Below are 22,447 nucleotides of genomic sequence, written 5' to 3' on the forward strand. Positions count from 1 at the left end.
TCCTTTGAAAACTACAGCTAGCCAATAACTGAGACGAGTGTGAACTTTCTCCGTTCACATCAGCATGTATCAGTTCTGAAGCCTAACAGAGTCATTAATTTAAACTGCTTCCTGGATGTTCAGTTTAGGGGTAGTAGTTCATTAACATGCTTCTCTTCTAACTCTAAGCTACTGATGCAGCTTTTTAAGGAGTGATTAAAAAAGATGGCCTGGATGGATTTAACAGCAGGCTGCCCTTTCCAATTTGTTCCACCCTTCCTGTATGTGTGACCCTGCTGCCTCCCTTGTGCTCTCTAGTGTCTGTCTGATTGCTTAATTGCATGATTTGGTTTAGGATTGTGAAAAACTAATACTGGCAGACAAGAGTGGTAAAAGTCTTATCCTTGAGTGCTTAAAACTAATTTTCAACAACCTTCTCAGTTTCCTTATGTTGTGGTTTAACCTGGCAGGCAGCTAAAGACCACACACAGCCATTCACTCATTCCCTTTGCTCAGTGGGATGAGGGAGAGAATCGTAAAAAAATAAAGGTAAACCTTGTCGGTTAATGTAGTTTAATAGGACAGAAAGGGAAAATAAGAATAATGTTACTACTAATATAAGAATATATAAAACAAGTGACAAACAATGTAAATGTTCACCATGTGTGAGACGATACCCGACAACACTCAGTTCCTGCGCAGTGTTCCCCCCATCTAGTGTTCCCCCAAATATATACTGAGCATGATGTCATATGCTATGGAATACCCTTTTGGCCAGTTTGGGTCAGCTGTCCTGGCTGTGCCTCCTCCCAGCTTCTTGTGTACCTGGCATGGTATGAGAAGCTGAAAGGTCCTCACTACTAAGCAACAACTAAAACATCTGTATATTATCAACAACATTGTAAATCCAAAATACAGCACTACACTAGCTATTAGGAAGAAAATTATCCCAGCTGAAACCAGGACACCTTGTATCAAGGTAGTTATTTGATCATAAGACAACTAATTTCTTAGACTAAAAAAGGTAGACAGCATTAAATAAGACTACTTTTGTGTAATAGCATTGGTCTGGCTTGAATGTCAGAGCAAACCTGAATAATTGATCATCTGAAACTATTAGGGCATTTGCAGTCTGCTACAGAAATCTGAGGAGCCCTTGCCAGTTTATATGGGATTACTTGTACCTGCTTCTCCCATTGTTAGTGTTTTTGTAAGGTGATGTGTGCCACTGGCAGATGTCTGCCACATCAATGTGAGTTTTCCATGTCATCTCTTCGCAGTGGACTTAATACTTCCTCCAGAGCAGGTTCTTTTCTTAGCAGTAAGACTGTTGGTCTTTGGCACCATCAACAAAGTGTGAATGCCATAATGGCCCCATCACTAGGAGAAGCGGTGGGTGGTGTCTAGGAAAGACTTATAATGGATATTTTTGCTATTATTGGTTTGAGATTTTCAGTTTCAGCCTTTCAGCATTATCACACCTATCCAGAAATAAAAAGTTAAACCATGTATTAACTTGTTCAGTGTTGGGCAGTTTGTACTTCTGCTGTCTCTGCTTTACCTTGTTTGTGTAGTTAAGGGTTTTCTGTTTCAAAATCTGTAGAAGTAAAACATTGTCACCTGTGCTGAAAATGCATGAGTGAATGGAGGGGAAGAACTGCCTTGGAACAAGCAAAGATGCTGGTAGGTCACTGGGTGGAATAAAATGCCCATAGAGGTTTGAAACGCTATCTCTATTTCTCTCATTGTCGCTCATTCTGCGTATGAATTCAAATGTATGTGAGCATGTGTATGTGAGAGACGATGAAAACAAAGTACATGTGGCATGTTGTGCCTTTGAAAGGTGAAGAGCCAGGCAGTCCAGGGTGTATCTTTGGCTCTATTACATATACTGCTACTATTTTGAAGCTCAGTGTTTTGTCACTAAACCTTTGAGCAACACAACTTGAATAAGTTAACCTTGTAAACAGGCCAACAAGATCAGATGTTGGTTACTAGAAGTGTTTTCTTTTTTTATTCTGCCTAGTTATTGCTGTCTGAGCTTTCCTTTTCCGGTAATATTAACCCAAAGTATATGCAATTTAATATACTTTTTTTGCACATTCATTCCTAAGTGCCAAGTTTTCAGTCCCTTATCCACTTTGTAATAGTGGGCAATGTCACAGCCAGATTACTTGTCTCATCCAGCTGGAGCACTTTGGGAACTACTGTGTTGTTAATGAAGAAAGATTATCTTTAAATGAGCAAGAACTGTTCTTGTAGCAACGTGCTACAAATAGAAGCAAAGTTTTAGTAGGTACATAAAATTAATAATAAATATCCATTAGACTTGGAGCAGATTGCTGGCTGATATATGCCAAGTAGCTAGTCTTTTATCTTAGAAATATTCTTGAAAAATCTGTTTTTCAACAATGTTGTGACAGCTCTGAAGGACGATAGGTGGTCTGAATTGCTGTAGTTGTGGTGGGGATTTCAGGGAAGATGTTTTCTTGCTTGCCTGTCATGTTTCAGATGTATTATTATATAATATTCATATTAATCATTTTTATTATGGGTAGCTATTATGGGTAGCTATATGCTCTTAAGGAAATTAATTTTTAAAAATCATTATTCTGCCTAAAAGGCTTTGAAATAATTCAGAATAACTAAATGAATTTTGAATATGTAAATTACAATATCTAGCTTTCTTTTTTCTGCCTGGTATGTGGTGTTGTGATGCTGTGATAAAGTTCCACAAAAGCAAAGGTAAAGGATTCCTTTCCAACTCAATAGAAATCAAATTCTAATTAAAACAAATTCCTACCTGTTGTGACAATGAAGTGCGAGGAGGGCCAAAAGTTTTATTTTTGTCTTAAATCTTCCACTAATGCTATTGCGATACATTTTTATCAGAGTATCCAGCGAGAATAAATTAGAATCCACTTAAACTAATACTTAAATCCTTTCTGCAAATTAGTACTTTTTCAAGACAACTTGTTTTAAAACCTAGCATGAGAGCTAGGTTTAACATGTCAAAGTGCTATATCACCTTTTACATTTTTCACTGTAATATTTGGGTTATTCCAAAAAGTCCTGTGAGCTTTCAAGTAGGCCCGAGAATTTGAGGCCTAGGATGAGTTAAAAAAACCAATAAGTAAACTGAATCCTGCAAGCTTAGAGTGGAGCCTGAAATTTTAGGTTGCGGTTTGATTCTTGCTTCATTAGTGAGAAATATGTTTAGACCTGAGTGTGTGGATCTTGTAATTAGCAGTTGTATAAAATCTTTGTTAAAAATGAAGTTACAAAGCATGAGCTTAGAATCTACTTAGGCTAAAAAACATCTGATAAAAATATAGCACATTTTGTAGCTTATATCATGAACAACAAAATTACCATTTCCTGCTAGATATGACTTTAAAAAACTTTCCTCCCCTTTGCTTTTCCCCCCGCTCTGCTCTCACAGTGAACAGTGATTCTTTCTCTTCTCCCAGAAGATGGAGACAAGAAAGCAGCATATGATAACACTGACCACTTACTCTCTGACAGGATCCAGCTGTTCATATCTTCAGCAGACGAGTAGTTCATGAAGTTGTTTCTTACACATGGGCTTTGTCCTCTGTTTTCTTTGCTTTTTATCCATTATAACTGCTGTATGTGTATAATCCCTAGACAATTTATGTATCTCTGTCTATCTGGTGAGCAGGTATTCTCCTTCACTTTGGTGTAATTGGAAAAGATACAAGGTTTACTTAAATTTTCTCTGTGTTGCTGCAAAGATTTGATTTACGTGATTAGATTTACGTGGTTTTTAAATTCTCTTGATGCTGGCTTCCAATGTTCAGCACAAATAAACACAGACATGGTCACAAGAACTAATTATAATTGATCATATTTAATGAGTAAGAGAAGATTGAACTTTGAAGCTAAATGGAGAGAACACAGCAAAGTAACACCAGGAAGAAACAATCACTTGACAGGGGGAAAGTAAGCTATAGCAGAAAGCAGCAGAAAAAAATAGTGTGTTAATTTGAAGAGTATTAGAACACCAGCTAAACTCATCTGTTTGCAGTGCTGATGGGCCACAACAGTAATGTTCTCTGTGGGGTGTTATAATATAGAACTACTCGCAGGTTAATGTTCTGCTTGCTTTGCTGCACAGCAGGCAGTAGTGAAAATGCGTTGTAGCCTGGGGTGGTTTTGCATTTCCTGCCTCACTTCTACCTGTCACTCTTTTTATCTGCGATTCATTGTACTTTCAAGAAGTCCTAAGCATTAACTGCCTTGTATCCTGTTTTCAGGGGTATTCTAGAGAATAACGGCAGCTGGGGAATCTCTCACACCCGGGTCCCAACAGAGTCCAGGCCAGGGCACGTTGCACTTATAGCTGGATTTTATGAAGACGTCAGTGCAGTTGCTAAAGGTATGCCAGTCCTAAAACTTTGAACACTGGCCTCCAAAATAAGGTTTTTCAGTGATGTGATGAGCTTCTAGATGATTACTGCTAAATACCCGCATAGTGGTTTGTTTACAAAGATTATATGAAAAGGAATAATTTCGGATGGATTTCCCACTCTTGATAGCTATGAAAATAGCTTACCTAAGTTAGCATTTTGTAACATGTTAAAACATGGTAACATGGTAAAATTTAGCACCCTGAATCTAAAAGCAGAAGTATCTGATGGAGTGACTTCTTCATCTAACAGAGTTTTTAACTATAATTTGAGATGTAGTGGGAGGTGGCTAAGTAGATGTTGCAAACAAGAAGTGAACTGCATTGCCTTAGCTGAACCACTGCTAGATGGAGTTGGAGAATCGGTTCCAAAATAAAGTGAAAACCCAACTGTGTGTTTTGTCCAGAGCGACCTCTTGCTGCACACATGGTGGTTAATAATGTGGAAGAAGCCTTCACATCATTGACTTGGTCTTTTGTGTGGTCCTCTGCCTCCCCCCAGGCTTCCAGGCCTGAACAATTGTAATGTTGTGTGTTGGTTTTGGACATGGTGGGTGAGAGGAATTACTTGGTCTTGCCTGTGTTTCTAGTCAAAAGGTTCTTCCTTCTGACAGCAGCTACTAGTGCAGGATTGGCAGGAATGTTAAGAGCATCTCTATATTTCTGTCAGCTGCCTTGTCATGGGAACAGAAGATCTTGAAGGCTTTATTGTGATGAGGTAGAATGTGACTGCTGGAAATATATGAGTCTGTAATTTATTTCCTAAAATTCCAAAAGCTGAGTTCAGACAGCAGGAGACTTAGAATTCGGGAGAATTTTAGCTCTTTACAAGGTAAACCAGCTGTGTGTTTTGTCTGAATCCCTGCATAATGAGATTGGCTTATGTTTTCAGCTCACTTCCTAATGAATGGTGGACTAATTGCATATAGAGGTTGAAATGGAAGTGAAACCAAGACTCACGAAGTGGAATTCATTGTGAAATAATAGAAAGGAAATTTAAAAAAAAATATATGTATTTTGCATGGACTGTTAATCTTAGCACTCAATGAGATCTTCTGGCAACCCCATTTAAATCCAAATTTGCTTGTTTAACAGGATGGAAGGAGAATCCAGTGGAATTTGACTCCGTTTTCAACCAAAGTAAATATACTTGGAGCTGGGGAAGTCCAGATATTTTGCCAATGTTTGCAAAAGGTAAGGTTAAATTTTGTGAATTTTTAACACATGGTTATCAGGTAGTAAAATAGAGACACAATTTTTCAGTTAAAGAAGGTGAATGAAGTATTTCCAGTTTGTATATTTGTGTATACCTGATTTCTAGTTCATGAATTCAAGACTGGGTGGAGAAAAAGAAGCAATCTTTTAAAGAAGATATCCCTATTTATTACTTGTCTATTTAAATAAGTCTTACTTAATTCTCTCAGCGTACTAAATGAAACATGTCCTTAATTAAAAGGACCTAATGCTTTTTATTTGGTTGAAGTTTGCAAACAAGAGCTTTAAACCTGCAGCTGAGGTTTTTCTTCCTCTGCATGCAGCTCCTAGTGTGGCAGGTGGTAAAACTGCAGCTGTGCTTTTTGAGTATCTGAGCTGGAGAAGTAGCTTATTGTGGATTGTGCTGCTTCTACTCCAGAACAATAAAGTGTAAAAGGAAGAACTATGCGCAAGTGGGAACTGCCTGATAACTATTCCTGAAGCTGAGGTATTTTCTTGTTGGTGTGCAGCGTGTTTAAGTCTTGTCTGCTCAGTGCAATTGGTCTTTAAGTGTGCAGAGATTGCTGAGCAACACTTCAAACATTTGAGTCTCTACGTTCCATTTTGTTTTGTTCTTGGAAGAATGTGGGCATATACACCCTTTCCCATAATCTCAGAGTAAAAGAGAGTGAAGCGAAAAGGGGACAAGCTAGGGGCGTATAGTGCTGTTCTGAGTATTGGCACTGACAAATCAGAAAAATGTGGTAGGCAGAATAGGAGTGGAATCTAATACTGGTTTAGAAAAAGTGTACATCATGTTTCTCATGATGATTCTTGAACTTTTTCTGAAGTCTAGTCTCTTCTTCTCCTCCTCCTGATATTCCCCCCCCCGCCCCACACCCCTCTTTTCTGTTATTTGCTTGATCCTCCTAAGCTTATGGTAAACTGCAAAAATATCTCTTGATAATTTCTCGTTACCTCAGATTACATCTTTTATTTGGGAATAGTGTGATGGTGGCTGGGGACAAGGCAAAGGTAGTACACTGCCCTTGCACAGGTTATTTATGTTTTTGGAGACACATTCTTGGGAAAAATATTTGAGGAATTCAAGAATTTCCCAGAGCCCTGTCCTTCTACTAGTTTTGTTTGAGTAAAAGGATAAGCAGAGGACTTGGAAACAGCTTTGATGTTGTCTGGAGGGATGTGCAAGTGTAAAACCATACCATTGCTGTGTCTCTCAATGTGGCATGTTCTGAGTGGCATCAACAATGGCACTTTCTTTTGCAGGGGGAGGGAAATCCTCCGAAATTGAGAAAGGTTTAGTGTAGCACTATCTGAGAAGTAGATGCTGTATGGGAAAATGAATCATAGTTTCTTATGATAGAAAGGTAGATCTACTTATTTTCATGGAAAAGTGTTTCCCTTTCTTCCAAAGAGAAGTTTTATAACACAGGAAGGATTTTATTATGCCAAGTTTCCAAAGAAGAGAAGTTTTATAATACAGAAGAGAAAGGAATCAAGTGTTTATTCTTTAACTCCACATTTGCAAAAGAGCCAAAAAGGAGATAGGGGAATATAGTGTGTTTTCTATCCCTCTTTCCATGTTGCAAATTAGTGAGGTCACAGGACTCTTATTGTGTATATTTTATCATGCCAAGATGTTCAGAACTTTATTTGCTGCTTTCATTGGATGATGCATAAAGTGTCTATAACAGCTGCTGGTTTGGGGAAAGAGGAAAATCCTTTGTTTCCTGTCATTGTCTGTGTTCTCGAGTCCTTTTCCTGTCATAAAATAAATATTTCAATGAAATGGTTGAGGATTCTATAGAGAAGGTAAATAAAATGCTCACGGATATGCATGAAATGTGAATTTGTCGAAGCTTCAATGACTGTGTGATGAGTGTCTTAGTCTGAGAAAATGTCCAAAGTACCTTTGGAACTGCTGTGTGATTTCCTTGTATCTTAAGCAGCATTAAAAGGTGTTAGTTTCTAATACGTAAACCTACTTAAGATACACAAATTCAGTGTGCTAATTTTAACCTTATTTTCTATGATATTTTTAGATTATGACCTTGAAATTAGCTGAAAATAATGTACTTTGAAAATGCCTATATTATTTCCAGAGTGCTCTTTAAATTTTTGAGGTTTTCTTCTAGGTTTGCCAGAATTTGAGGTTTGACTTGAACAATCCAGCCCTGTACTGTTTGTTCATGGGTCTAGGCTGGATTATAATCCAGAGTATGAAATACCACACTGAAAAAGGAGCTGAGGCTGTTGCTTCTTTTAAGGGGAGTAGATATTAGTCCTTTGCACACAGATTGCCATTTGTTCCACAGGTTCCCTCTCCCCCTCCCTCTCCCCCTCCCTCTCAGAAACTAGCAGCAAGGCTAGGGCCATTGTTTAGCTTGAATATGAGGAAGGGTATCATCAAAACCACAGGGACAACTGGGACAAACCTTTGTCAGGGTTATTCTGGACAGACCTCTTGGTCTCCTCTTCTAGTTCCTTGTTCCTACAGTACACCAATAAAAATGCAGAATTTCTCACGTTCCTTACCTGGCTGCATTTGATGACAGCTCTCTGTCCACGCTCTGCTGGCTCAGTGTCTGACTGTCCTTGTGCCTTCATTCTTTTTTCCCCTCTTTTCTGCCTGCAGAATTTGTTACCAAATGTCTCCTGCTGATTTGGGCTCTGACCCATGAAAGACTTGACAGACACAGGAGCTACCCCGCTAGCAGAGCAAGAGCTTTGCTTTCCACAGGACATAAATCTTGTTGTTAGAGGGTGATAACTTGATCCCTGATCCTAATATTTGAATATTGATGCTGAGGGCAAGATGATATGCCAGACAAGCCTGCAATAGGAATAGGTGGTATCTGGTGTGGGAGTTTCTGGCATGTCCAGTTGTTTCCATTAGTATAATGGCAGCACCAAAGCCAGCAGAGCTCTGTGCTCTCTTCTAAAGGACATTTTCATCCCTGGCTTCCTTCTACTTCTCATCCCCTGACTTAAAGAAAGTACTGAGCATACTGTTGCCTGCCACCTCTCAAATGACAGAAATAAAATAATGTTGTATAACATTTTGTATAGTGGGTTTTCTTATTAAAATTATATATATATATATATATACACATATAAAAGCTATGCAGGCACTCCAAAACTTCCCTAGTACAGCTTCATTTTGTCACTGTTTCTCTTTATAGCAATGCAGGGTAGGATGGAGTGTTTTTTACTCTGGTAGAAATTAGAGATGGGTAAGCAGTAGGTGTGTTCGTTTGCCCCATCTGCAAACTGCATGCTTTCATTTGGCTACTTCAGCATGGCACCTCTCAAAGACAGGTCTTCTCAGGTTTGCTGTGACACTGTGGAAAAACAGTACAGCGCTCTACCCTCTTAGACCGTCAGTCATCCTGACAACGATAGCCAGGGCTAATTTCTTCTTTTGAACTCATTTATCCAGCAATTGGAACTCCTTAATTCACTTTTGAATGCCCGGGAGTATTTTCTTCCTTTTCTTTCAAACTGTGAGAACTGCAGTGAGTGTTCTGGGTTATAAGTAGAATTAATGTCTCCTGGGAGGCGGGCGGGAGCTGCACCACCAAATCTGTGCCAGCTTTCATCTTCCTGGCCTGAAATACCTGCATCCCTTGTGTGGGTTTTGGACATAATCTTGGTTAAACGGCTCCTTTATACAGGAATGTTAGTTCATGCACAAACCTGGAAGCTTACAAAACTGCATTATATAATTGTGACATCCTGCAAATCAGTTATATTCTCTCTGGCCATCAACTGATTGAAGAACATTTTCCCATTTGAGAGTTTATGTGGTCATGGTAGGAAGAGCATCCCTGAGCTGTAAGAGCTCAGCTGTTGACTGAATTATTTCATTAACACCACCCGCCCCCCCCTGCCATCACCTAATTTCAGCTGTTTCCAGGACTTCAGAAGTTTACTGTCTTTCAGGTCTTAGTCTTTTTTCCCCACCTGTCTCTGCTTTGCTCTCTTGACAGTGAGTACAGAATGAAATTGCCTCGTCCAGATGCTGTGTTTTCGCATCAGTGGCCCTCATGTTGTACTTTATACCTGAACATAGTCCAGTAGTTCTCCCTTTTATATTTTGAATCCATGTTTTAAAGGTGCAGACTTTGAATATTATCTCTCTGAATTTGTCCACGTGGCTTTCAATACTGTGTTACCTTCTAGAACTGATGTGCAGTGACTAAGTTACATCCCTCCTGTTGCATTCCTAATATGCGATGTATGATGTTCTCCTGTGTAAAAGGCCTCACTGATAGGCCTACATACATTGCCTTGTATGATGCAGTTTAACAGCCAAAAGCTGTTGTTTTCTTAAACAAAAAAACCCTGAAAACACATGTGTTCGAGCAAGGTTCTTAATGTTTAGCTTCCTCTGTTAGAAATTTCTCAGTGAAATTCCATGTTTCAAAACTAAATTCTGTTTAATTTGCTTTAACTGGGATTTGAGCATACTGGATAGCATTGCTCTTCATTTCTCTCATGTGCTGATAAGTTAGTGGGTTAAAATGGTATCCAGGCTTCAAAAAAACCTAAATGATGGGAAAGTTTAAAATAAGGACAAAACTTCTTCAGCTTCTCTTGGGATTGTCATTCTTGATAGGTTTCTACTCCTATAGATTAATGTTAATGTATTTTTGACTATAAGAAAAGGAAGAAAACATTTGTCTCCTATTCCATCTATATTTTTTTTGCAGGTGCTACTGGAGATCATGTTTATACATTTTGTTACGCAGCAGAAAGTGAAGACTTTGGAGCACAAGATGCAGCCAAGCTTGACACGTGGGTTTTTGATCATGTTAAGGTGAGCAGAGAATCTTTTTGTGCTACCTTTGTCTAAAAAGTACAGCTGGATGTTAACTTTATCATAGAACAAGAAAGTCAGAAATTTTTGGAAGACCCATCACTTGGGATCATAAGTAAAAATAGCTTGAATCGATGATCATGACTAGTGTAGCGGAAGCTTAGAGGAAGTATTTGTCCTTCAATGCTGATAAAAAACTACCACTAATAACAGTAAGCTTTAAAAACATACTGGGGTTTTCTTTGTCTTAAATTTGCGTATAATCTGTCTTAGAGCACTACAAAATGTGATTAGTTAAGGATTTTATAACAAGTATTATGACATGGCAGAAATGGTAAGTCTTCATTATGAGAAAGAAATGGACAATACTATTGATGTGATTTTTGTCAGGCTTCTGCCCACTGTAATTATACAGTGTGGCTTGTTCTGATGCTTGTCGCTGGCTCCTGATTATCTACTGTGGCTCATGCTATGCTGTGGCTGCCAGAGAAGCCATGGTTAGTTGGGAGGTGAGGACAGCTTAGGCCCTGGAGCAAAATAACTTGTTCACATGGTGCTCTGCTCAGCTTACTTGAGTCATTGCTCGTTCATCACTGCTGTTTTCCCTAATGCTGTCACTGTAACTGTTAATAGTCCAAGGCACATAGTTTCTGATTATTCATTATTTCCTGTATTCATGTTATTCCATACTACCCCACTTGTCCTGGAATAAGAAGTGCTGATAGTGGTTATTAGTGTGTAAATATCTGTATCAGTGGAACAATTAGGTGAGTTACTTTCATAACAATGTTAATGGAGTTTAAGACTTAGTAAAACTTCTTCCACAAGGTCTCTGGGCTGTGTGCATTAATATTAGCTAGCCAGCAAAAATCAAATCAAACCAAAATCAAAACCAAATAAATCAATAAACCAAATTGACATCTGTAATAGGAAGCCAAGGATGGGTCTGGTTTAAACAGTAATGTAAGGTGGAAAAGTTCAGTATAGTTTGCTGATTTTCAAAGGTAGTGATTTTCCGAGTTTGCAGGTGAAAAGGTTTCTTTTCTAACTGCCATCCTCTCCCTGAATGTGCATTTGTGCCAGGTTGTGTGTTATAATGCATATGAATAATACAAATCAAATTAGGCTGTCAATTACACTTGAATAGCTGTTGTCTTAAAGTTGTATACCCTGCTGTTATTTGGAGCTGCACAGGTATGTGAGGGTGGTACTACCTGTCTTTTGCTTCAAAACACTTAATGGCATTTATTCTTTCAAACTCTAATGATATGTTTAATAGATATGTCATTACTTACGACTTCTTTCTTGGAACCAGCACCATTTCATACTGTGAATGGATAAGACTTGATTGACTGGTGTAAAACACTCATTCCATTAATCACCTCTTCCATTACACACCAGTGATTGCTTCAGAAGTGTGAAACTTGAGGCTGGCTGAAACTGAGGTCACTCTGCTATTATAACTCAAACAACTCTCAGCTGTGCTGGTGAGATTACACATAAGTAATAATGACAGTTTGTTGAACAACTAAATTCTGCTTTGCCTACTGTTTTGTTTTGTTTTCTCCTCCCTTGAGTTTTATCTCAATGACATATTGTTTAAATCTATCTTGAGCAAAGTGGTCCCTGGACTTCTGACTCTCTAGGAAGGAAAAGACACTAAGGGATACTCCTTCTCCACTGTGTAGTCAGCAGTTCCCAAGTATCACGAGGGCCACTTGCGGCTTCCTCTGCCCCAAGAAAGATGGGGATAACATGGAGAATGGCTAACTAATGTTTGGGCTACTAGTGCTGGCACCCTGAAATTGCTTGCTCTCTTAAAAAGCACTAACTAAGGATAACTCAGTAGGTCAGGAGATGTGAAACTCTGACCGATTTTTATTTGTATATATCAGAAACAGATTGTTTAAATCATGAGTGGAGGAAAAGAATGTATGATACTTGATAGTTCCTTTCATGTCTGCTCATGGTACATGGGGCTCATAAGTAAAAGCCCTTTCTTGGGACAGAGAAAATTGAGTATAGACTGGGTGGAGGTTTTATCTGCAGCTAGGTTAACTCAGTAATTTTGATGTGTGGTAGTAGCTTGGGAGTGGCTTGGAGATCCAGATGGGTATGGAGCTGATTGACTGGAGGTTTTTTCTGATTTGGGGGATTATTTTTAGAAGCCTCCAAAACAATTAAGGGACTGAGTGTAATTCAGTGTGATCTGGCCCAATGATTCTCAGTTAAACAACCTTTACCTAGGTCATGGTTTGAGTTTGTGCTAAAGAAAAATTAGGGAGCAATATACTGGGAGTATAGGTTAACAGGAATGAAAAATAGTCTTTTAAATGCATTTCTGATTTTTTTTTTTTAAGTATTTTGAGAAAAACTGTTTTATAAGATTGAACTCTTTCTTAGGATAAAATGATTAAAATTCCAGGAACCGAAAAAGTCTCGAAGAAGAGTCCAAATAATGGTCTAACCACAGGATAGGATATGCTCAAGGTATTCAGTCGATACTTCTGACTTAAATGGACACGTGGGTGCAGATGGCAAACATTTCTCTTTTCCTTTTTTTTTTTCTTTTTCTCACGGTACTTCATTCTTCGTTTAGCTGCTGTCACCGTTTAATGCAGGGCGACAATAAACCGTGGCAGATGCCCTCTGTTAGCCCCCTTTCTGCCCCGCCCCCACCCCCCTTCCCCCCAGCTCTCCCCACCAAGGAAGAGGCAATAGGAGGAAAAGAGAGAGGGGCTTGCAAGTTGGAAAAAGTTAAAAATGCTTTACTAATGCTACTAATAAAATAGAGAAAATAATACAAAACATACAAAACTGATATTGAATTTCCCAGCACAGCGTTGCCCGTTGGAACCGGCTGCTCTGGCAGCTGCAGGGCAGGCACCCAGACGTCCTGGGCTGGACTCCGCAGTAAACCAGAACTGAGTGCAGGGATTCAGGATCTGGATCCAGGCCTCGGATTTGCAGGCACGACAGGCAGGGTCCTCTTCAGATGCTGGCCATGGTCGAGGGGAGAGAGACCCTCGTGATCTCCCACTTTTATAGGGCGTATGACGTGGATGGGATGGCATACTTAGTTGGTCAGTTTTAGTCACCTGTTCTGTCCGCCCCTCCTTGCAAATACGGCCCTCTCACTTATGAGACATGCGCTTTTATCAGCGACCTTGCATTCCATTGCTCCTGCCTGCAGAAACATGCAGCCAACTTCAGAAGTGCAGTTACTTAGGAAAACTTAGCTGAAAGGAGAATTCACTAAAAGAGAAACTGGTCTTGTTTTTAACAAAACCAGGACAGCCCCTTTCTGCTGGAAGGCAGCCAGGCCAAGCCTTCAGACTGTCTCTTCTGGGCAGGGTGGGGACTGGAGTCCAGAACTGAATGATGTTCAACGTTGAAGCTCTGCAGGCATGCCATGAGCTGATGTTGATTTCTGCCAGTGGATTTCAATACAAATAGCTCTGCTCTAACCAGCAAGACAATGGTTGAATGACTTATTTTAAATATGTGTAGGAGTCTTGTGCCTGAGCATGCTCAACTGATGTAAACCTGGCATATATATGTTTATTGTGCCTTTGTACATTTATTTTACATTTGAAAACTGACATAACTTTTTAAACTCTCACATGAGCACAAATGAGCATGCACAGCTTTAATCAACCAATTTAATTAGGTGGTCCTGGATTTACATATGAAGGAGATTTGCGAAAGGAGAAAGTTTGTTTGGTCTCTTTCTCCCTGTACATTCACGCACTCAGCCACAGTTCATCAGCTGTATTAAAGGATCATGCTTCCATGGATAGATCTGTTTGGAGCAACAGACAGTCCCCAACAACTTATGTTAAACATCTATGGAATCTAAATTTTGTTCAGACATCAGTAAATCATGTATTTGCTAGGTAGTTTTTTTTCTTCTTTGCTTTTTCCCATCCAAGGAGAGAGATGATACTAAAAGATTTCACGTAGTTGTAACCAGACTTCTCTTGCAATATTTTAATTAGTATTACATTATAATTAACTTTCCCATTGAAACATTCACAGTGAACTGTAAACTTGTTGCTGATCTTAGTAGACTGCGTTTTGGTTGTAGCCAGGGCATTATTTGTTGTTAGTTCCCAGAAAATCGTGGAAAAGCTGCCAGAATCATAGGAAAAGAAGGCTGGAAGAAAGCTGTGGTGGTCATTGAGTCCAGCTCCCTGCATGAAGGAGATCCAGTTAGGGCAGGCTGCCCTGGCCTTGCCCAGTCAAGTTTTGAGCATCTTCAAGGGCAGAAATTCAACAGCCTCTTGAGCACCTGTTCCAATATCTGGCTACAGTTGTGGTTTAAAAAAAATTTTTTTTTAAAGTCTCTATCTTACTGGAATTTCCCACATTTCAAATGGTGAGACACCCCTTGTGCCATCACCAAGGCCCTCTGAGCAGCCTGGCTCAATCTTTTCTTCACTCTCCCAGTAGATGGTTGTAGACAGCAACAAGATCTCTCCTGAGATTCCTTTTCTTGATACTAGAGAAACTTGAGTTCTCTCAGCCTCTTTATGTTGTTTACTCCGACCTCCAGAACTTCTTGATGGTGCTCAGCTTAAATATACAAGGGGGGTAATATTACTGAATAGAGCTAATAAAAGGGAAACAAAAGAAATAGAGAAAAAGATACAGTTAACATATAATGGTGGCTTGGAAACTAGTGTTTAGTGGCTGGAGGTCTGAAGTTTTTTGAATACTCAGTACCAAGAAGAGACTTAAAAGGATAGCACTGGACAAACGGTTCAGCAACCACCAGAGCAAGAAGTGGGTTTTGCCCAGCTGTTTGTTGTCCTGCTCACCACCGTCTATCAGCTGATGACAACTCCTTACGGGGAACTTCGTATTTGCTTTTTTCAGTATGCTCTTTATTGGGATAAAGCTTGCTGTTTTCTCTGGGAAATGATGCCACGTCTTGGGCTACGCTCACCTTCCTTTTGTCATCTCTTTCTTAATTAGCGAGAGGTTGAGCAAACTCTTCTGGCTGCTGCTGCTCTGAGTGACAAGACGGCTGGTGCTGTGGGAGTGGGGGGGTTTTGGTACATCATGGGGACTCATCTGGTGGGAGAGGAGAAACTCAGGCCTTGCCTTCCTCACAACGGTTTCTTTCACTTAATCAGTCTGTGATAGAAAAATACCTGTCATATAATATTGACCTATGTTTTAGGATTTCATTTTGGGAGTTCCCCATTTGACTGGTTTATTTCCTTTTATTTGATTCAGAATAAGAAAACAGGACTATACTGTGTCCTGTAAATTACTGGTGTGTTTTGGAAGGCTTCTTCAGTCTGCAGTCAAATATGTGCAGGTGGATGGACCCCTGTGGGAAACAGAAACCTTCATAAAAATAATTATATTGCTATTGAACATGATCAGATTTTGGTTTTGTATCTTTATTTAAAATATCTTTGGACTTCAGTCATGATTTTGTTTGGATGAGAGCTGAAGCTGGGAGTGTATATTCAGAGGGAAGAAGGTGGAATTGCATACTGCCATGGTTTCCTGACACGGTGCACTATGGTGCTTTTGCTGCCGGTTTGTTTTTCCTCTTGGTGCAGTGACTTTTGTTTACACAAGGTGTGAGCTTTAATTTTCAGGAGCTCTACCACTGCCAGAGGTGTGTGGTGGGCTGCTCTGTCCTTTGGTGGCAGAAATGGTTCACTGTCTCTACCAGCATTTTCCCTGGGCTCTTGTGTGAACCTTGAAGACACTTTCCTTTATATTAGCGTGCTGAAAGGTTCTCTAGATGCTCTTTGAAGTAAAACCCTACCCAACTTTGTTTCCTTGGGCAGTGCCATTACTAAGGGGATCATGCTGGAATAGCTGTCTGCCTGCATTTTGCATTGCTGCAGTGTGGCTGGTCTAACATAGAGTAGCCGTGTTGAGACTCATTCAATCTGAGGGGAAAACCTCCCACGGCATCTGCCTTAGGGATGCTTAAGTAGGACACGTGCGAGGCGGATGTGTATTCTGTAGTTCGTGTATTTCCAAAGTGTGTCGTGTTTTGTTCTGGTTTAATTTGGTTTCTGCAAACCAGTTATAACTTGGCATCTCAATCCTGCGCAGCCTGCTTCCAAAGCAAGAGTATTTGAGACCTTTGTTTCCATCTTGAAATCGATAAATCAATGGAAATGTAAAGCCGTAAGTGGTGTGCTTGGTCTATCGTGATTGCACAGGAGACAAAGAAGGAATGATATGCAGTTATCTAGTATTTCTGCCTAAAGAAACTCAAACAAACAAACAAAAAAACGGAAAAGCAAACCAACCAATGAAAAAGAGCAACAACAACAACAAACCACAACAAACAAAACCCCTCAATTTGAGCAGTATTGCCTGTCTTAGATAAGCTGAAACTTTGGACTGACTAATATTGATGGTAGTTATCCTCTTATAAGAAAACTGGAAAGTAACAAATTTTTATCTTTTATAACTTTAATAACTGCTAGTATTTTGATGTGAATACAGCTGTGTTTTAGTTTAAATAGATTGCCTATCATGTTTTTCCATTGTACTCAGATTAATATCTTAATGGCTTTTTCCATACAGAGCTTCTTTAATTCTTCTAGAAGTAATCAAACGTTGTTCTCTGCACTGAATGAAGACAAAGTGGTTCTGTTCCTGCATTTGCTGGGCATAGACACAAATGGACATGCTCATCGGCCATACTCAAGGTAATGAAGATATTAAGCATATCTATCTTACTAGTTTTAAATACATACAGTAACTTTTAAACAACACTATTTATCAAGCCTGAAACAAGACTTGGAGTGTTGAGGGTTTCTACAATAGGTCATATATGTCACCATGATTACTTATGTTCTGAATTTTCTGGATTTTTTTGTTTGTTTGTTGCTCTGTAGAAGTGACAGATTTTTGCTATATACAGTGTCTCTGTTTATACTCAGTCAAGTATGATTTTTAGCAGGTTTTCTTAGTTATAGTCAACATATATTGTAGGGGTTATGTATTGAATGTAGGATAATATCTTTCACTTGATCCTTGCATACTTTCAAAATCCTTGCTGTGATTTCCTACATAATTCCAAAGTTCATACTTGCTATATGTCTCATGCTCTTTTTGTCATGATTTTTTGAAGACAGAGTTTTAAAACTGACTTTAGCAAAACAAGCAAATAGAAAATTAGTTGGCTGAAATTTAATCATGGTTACTTTTTCTAAAAATATTTAAAAAATTAGTTTAGCCTCTCTTCCACAAAAATCTGGGGTCTGTGCTGATCTGTGAATCATTTCAAAACAGTCCTTGCACGGTGAGATCTTTCTTTGCTATTTAGTTAGTGGCTTAAAGTAATTTTTAAAATTAAAATTTAAGGTGTTTGAGTTTTCTAGATTTCCTTAGTTTTGGCATTCTCCTTAACTTGCGTGACAGCTGTGGATGATAAAATTATAGTCTTCAATCAAGGATAGTTCAGATTTGAAATATAAATATATATCCATTTGAGACTGTAGTTTCAGGAACCTACAAACTGTGCTCACATAAGACTTGGAGGAAGAGAGATTTTAAATCTAGGATGCCTTTTGTTAGCTTGAGGTTCTGTAGAGGGTAAAGCTGTCTATAACCAAAGGACTGGGCATTATGACTGTGGATAACTTGCTTTATACCAAGTGTGAGAGCCACCTTGAATCTAATAACATTTCTTCTTATTTTTCTAGGGAATACAAGGAGAATATTAAAGTAGTTGATGAGGGCGTAAAAGAGATTGCTTCAATGATTGAAAATTTCTATGAAAATGATGGAAAAACTGCATTTATTTTAACTTCTGACCATGGAATGACAGATTGGGGTGAGTCTTTTAAAATGTTGAATCAGCTGAGTTTATGGGCCAGTATCTGGAGTGCAATTAGAGCTCTGTTCTACTAGAAGCTTTTAGAGCCCCTGCTTTGATTTGATATCCTAAGTGTTGCTCATGTACGAAACCTATGTGAATTAGGAAGTAGTTAATTGGCTGCAGGGGTCTTCATCAGCCCTGTGATAGCAGAGTTGCATATTTGGACAGACAAAAGAAATTAATAGGGTAAGGCTGAACTCCCTTACTGTCTGCTAGTGGGGAGAAAAAGAGCTGAACACCACCTCTGTCACAGCCTTCCTGCAAAAAACTAGCACTAGCAGGTAGAGCTTGTGTTATCTGGCTGCCAACTGCAAAGCTGGACTTGTTGCAGCCCATGTGGGACAGAAATAGTTATCACTTTGCTCTGAGGCACCTGGGAAAGGTGACAAGCCTGTCTGGAAGCTGGTGAAAAACTGTTTTGGGGGGTCTTTTTGCTTATTTTGGCCTTCTAGGCACATCGGAAAGGATGAGACTGCTGTGTGATCTTTCTAGAGGGGGCTGACGCTGAAGTGTAGGTGGAGCAGCTGAGAATACAGAAAGGAGAGACAAGTGGCCAGCCAGGCTGGTGCTCACAGAGGGCACTTGTGAAGGACATGACCTTGAGGCAGTTTTGGTGTAACTAGATTTAACGGTGATACTTTTGAACAAAGGCTGCTTCAGGCATAGTCTTGGCAAAATTCAGCATTTTGCGTATGAAATCCTCAACGCTATTCTCAATTTTATACCTAATTCTGGTTTGACTGTGATTTGTTTTAAAGCTGTCCTTAAAACAATATATTATTCTTTGTCCCTTGTAGTTATTAAAATACGTATACGCACACACGCAGGGGGAAGAGTGCGTGTCTATGCAAATACGAGGAAAATCTATAATCCTCTAGACCATGCACTGACCGGCACATAGGGTTTGTATAATGATGTCATTCCCTTTGGGACTGGGTTATCTCACTGCTGTGGTACCTCACCTACTGAGTTCAATGACCAGCATTTCTTTCAAGCTTGTGCGACTTCTGCTTTGGTGCAGCTGCTGGTGAGACGTCATAGTTTCAAAGCTTCCTCCTTTTGGTGGCTGATACATTCATCTGGAGGGAATTCATTTCCCCAGGGAAGGAAGTCATGTTTTATCAATTTTTAAGGAGTGTGCTACTAGGCTTTAGAACCTTAAAAATGAACTTGTATCACTGTGGAAAGGATCACGGTGGCAATGCATATTCTCTCCTGGTTTTGAAATGGAAGTCTAATCTTTATTTGGGGACCAGAGATCAGTTCTGTATGACTTCTTAGGCACGTGCGTAATTTTACTCAAATCAACCATCTCTGGTTTCCATGGCATGCTCAGGATAGGCACATGCACGTGTTTTGAGCAGGTAACTCCTCTACACCTTGAGGCTTTCAAATACTTTGGCTTTAGTTTCTATATGTTAACAGTTTGGGTTTTTTTAATATACAAAGTTATATCTTTATAGGCTCAACTTAAGTGGTGCCAATTTCCCAACTTGCAACTTGAATTTAGCCTTTATTGTTAGTGGCATAAATAAGCAATGAAGCTAGAATGGGTTGTCTGTAACAGAATTTTAATATGAATACTGTAACAAGAACTTAAAACGTGTGCATATAAATATATAGGTTTTGTTTGTTTTTACACAACGTGTCTCAAAGTTAACACTTTTCGTTTGTTTGTTTGATGTATCTTAGGATCTCATGGAGCTGGTCATCCCTCAGAAACTTTAACACCACTGATTGTTTGGGGTGCTGGAGTGAATTATCCACAGAAAGTCATGTCGCAGTTCTTTGAAGACAATTTTTTGAAAGGTAAGTAAAATATAAAACTCAAGTGCAAGGTTTTGGTGGAAATGGATGTGTTAAACCGTTACACCTGTTGATCCTCACTGAATTCTGTTCCATTACAGTAAATACAGCTTGCTTTGTGTGGTGTGGAAAGAAAAGGTGACAGGGCATGCCTATGGAGGATATTGCAAAATTGAGTAGATAATATCAGAGTCACTTTTCTAATCACGGAATTCAAGACTTTCTCTCTTTGGATACGGGAGGCTATTCAGACTCCTAATACTTAATTCCAGAGAAGACTTAATACTTAGGAAGACTCCCAGAGGTTGAAAGCTATTGGGACATAAACATGATAAGTTGACATGTCCTAAAACTCTTTTTGTAGCTTCACAGTACAACCCTGGGGACTTTCCAGGGACTGTCTTGTCTCCCTTGCATCCTTGTGGCTGTAGTGAAAATGTAGACAGTCCTCAATGAAAAACTGGGACTCTTTACTGTTGTTTTCCCCTTTTGTAACTTAAGAAGAGTAAAGTTTTAAAAAAGATAATTAATTTTTACTATTTCAAATATATAATGTAATAAATACTGGCTTACTGAAATATCAGTGGATTTCTAGAACCATGTGTGATTAAACTGTGCAAGTTCTTCCTCTTTCTTATGCCCCATTCTTGTAGCCTGCTCTGTTTTTTAAGATGTTTTGAATCTCTCAGATTGTTACTCGGGATCAATGAGGTAATGACTTTCTATTTTATTGGATTGTTTGTCAAGCTACGTTAAAGAAGAGAAAATGGGCAAAAATTACTTCAGCCCTGAGGTTTTAAACCCGCTCTGCCTTTGCGAAGTCTGTTTGGTAGCAGGTTAAACAAACAAGGCTTCTCAGATACAGACCGTGCTAATGTTTCACTCTTTGTGATTAATCGCTGCTATAAATCTATTATGTCTCTGATAAAACTGCAAATGAGTTGTAAAATAAAAAATACAAACCAGAGTAAAACCAACTGCTTTTAGTGTATGTGCTGGCTGGGCTGTTAGACTTCTAAGGACACTTGATGTCACTAAGGTTTGATCTGTAATAGCTGATTTTTACAGCTGTCAGTTTCCTTGATTCTCAGCAGCTTTAGTACAAACCTCAGTATTTGACTTCAACTAAAGACGAAAATGGTGTGAGAGCATTTAAAGAAAGATGAGTATTGAGCTGACTTCCAGCTACACAGTAGGGAAAGCTTTTTGGCTGTCACCTGTTAGGAAATGTGTGTTTTCTTAAAGGAGGGGATGCGTCTGCACCTCACTGTGCCTGCTTCATATTTTCCTTCTGATGGTTAAAACAAACAAACAAAAACAAACCAACCAAACCAAACCAAAAAAAACCAAAACCAAACCAGCAATGAAATAAATAAACCAAACACTCCAAAGCAAACCTCAGAAACTCCTCCCTTTGTTTTGGACTTGCTCTGCAGCTTTCTAGCTGTCAATCATATTGTTGGTCTGTTTAAACACCATCTTTACAGGTTCTTAATTGCCAGTGATAATCTCTATTGGAGCTTTGTTTCTCTCTGAGTATCTTGAGAGTTTTAATCTCTGTTTGAGTAATAACTATCTTCTTGAAAAGTGACTGTTCTCTCTATGGTAGTACATTATAGCTTCTAGTAGCCTATGTAGCTTAGAAGTAAAGAAAAAATTGTTGTTGAAATGGAACTTGGCACTTTTGCAGGTCAGTACAGTTCAGCTACTTAGTTAAGTTGCAATCCCAGATATTTTCACAAAATTAACGTATGAAAGAAAAGATGCTTAAAAGAGGTCTCTTGAAAAGTTCTTTGAATTTGCCTTTCGTGCTCTGTACAAATGCAGCTGAGACTACCTGCAGGAGAGGAGAGCATTTTCAAGACCGCTGTGTCACTGATGTATGTGAGTGTCCAGTTTCTATTTGTGATTGTATGCACCAATGTCCAAGGTCTTGTGTCTATTGACAATCCTTCCTACTTTCTCTGAGTTAAGAGTTCATGGAAACAGCAGGATATTTCTAATGCTCACAAACTTCTGATGCTCTGTTCAGTGCAGGCAGGCTGTAGGCAGCTCAGTGAATTGTCTCTCTTATCATTGCCATTGAAGGTCGGTACCTCCAAGAGCTGTGCCAACAGGCAGGACTTAGTGTGTCCAATTTGTTATGGAAAGACCGATGTGTACCTTGGATGGCCAGAAGGGCCCAGTGTCTTCTCTGGGATGACAGCCTTCTCCTCCTCAGTCCCTTCACCTGTACTCTGCCATCCCTCAGACCTGGCCATGCAGTCATCTTGGGAAGATTTGTGATGGCAGCCCCGCGTCCTGTGGGCAATGTGCAGTGTCACCCACTTGGTGG

The 22,447-nt window shown here is 39.3% G+C and overlaps 1 protein-coding gene across 3 annotated transcripts in view; it reads left to right on the forward strand.

Moving 5' to 3' along the window:
• Positions 1-22,447, forward strand: part of PIGN (phosphatidylinositol glycan anchor biosynthesis class N) — a 119,043-nt gene that overhangs the window by 16,840 nt on the left and 79,756 nt on the right. For all 3 annotated transcript variants that reach the window (XR_010605733.1, XM_065627773.1, XM_065627774.1), the window contains exons 3-8: positions 4,257-4,378; positions 5,504-5,602; positions 10,336-10,442; positions 17,007-17,131; positions 18,131-18,261; positions 19,999-20,115. Coding sequence is in view for 2 of the 3 variants with exons in the window: in XM_065627773.1 (XP_065483845.1) it covers positions 4,257-4,378; positions 5,504-5,602; positions 10,336-10,442; positions 17,007-17,131; positions 18,131-18,261; positions 19,999-20,115 (701 nt within the window). In the remaining variant the exon portion in view is untranslated. The remainder of the gene's footprint in view (positions 1-4,256; positions 4,379-5,503; positions 5,603-10,335; positions 10,443-17,006; positions 17,132-18,130; positions 18,262-19,998; positions 20,116-22,447) is intronic.

This window comes from Caloenas nicobarica, chromosome 2, assembly GCF_036013445.1.
Source record: "Caloenas nicobarica isolate bCalNic1 chromosome 2, bCalNic1.hap1, whole genome shotgun sequence".
NCBI lineage: Eukaryota > Metazoa > Chordata > Aves > Columbiformes > Columbidae > Caloenas > Caloenas nicobarica.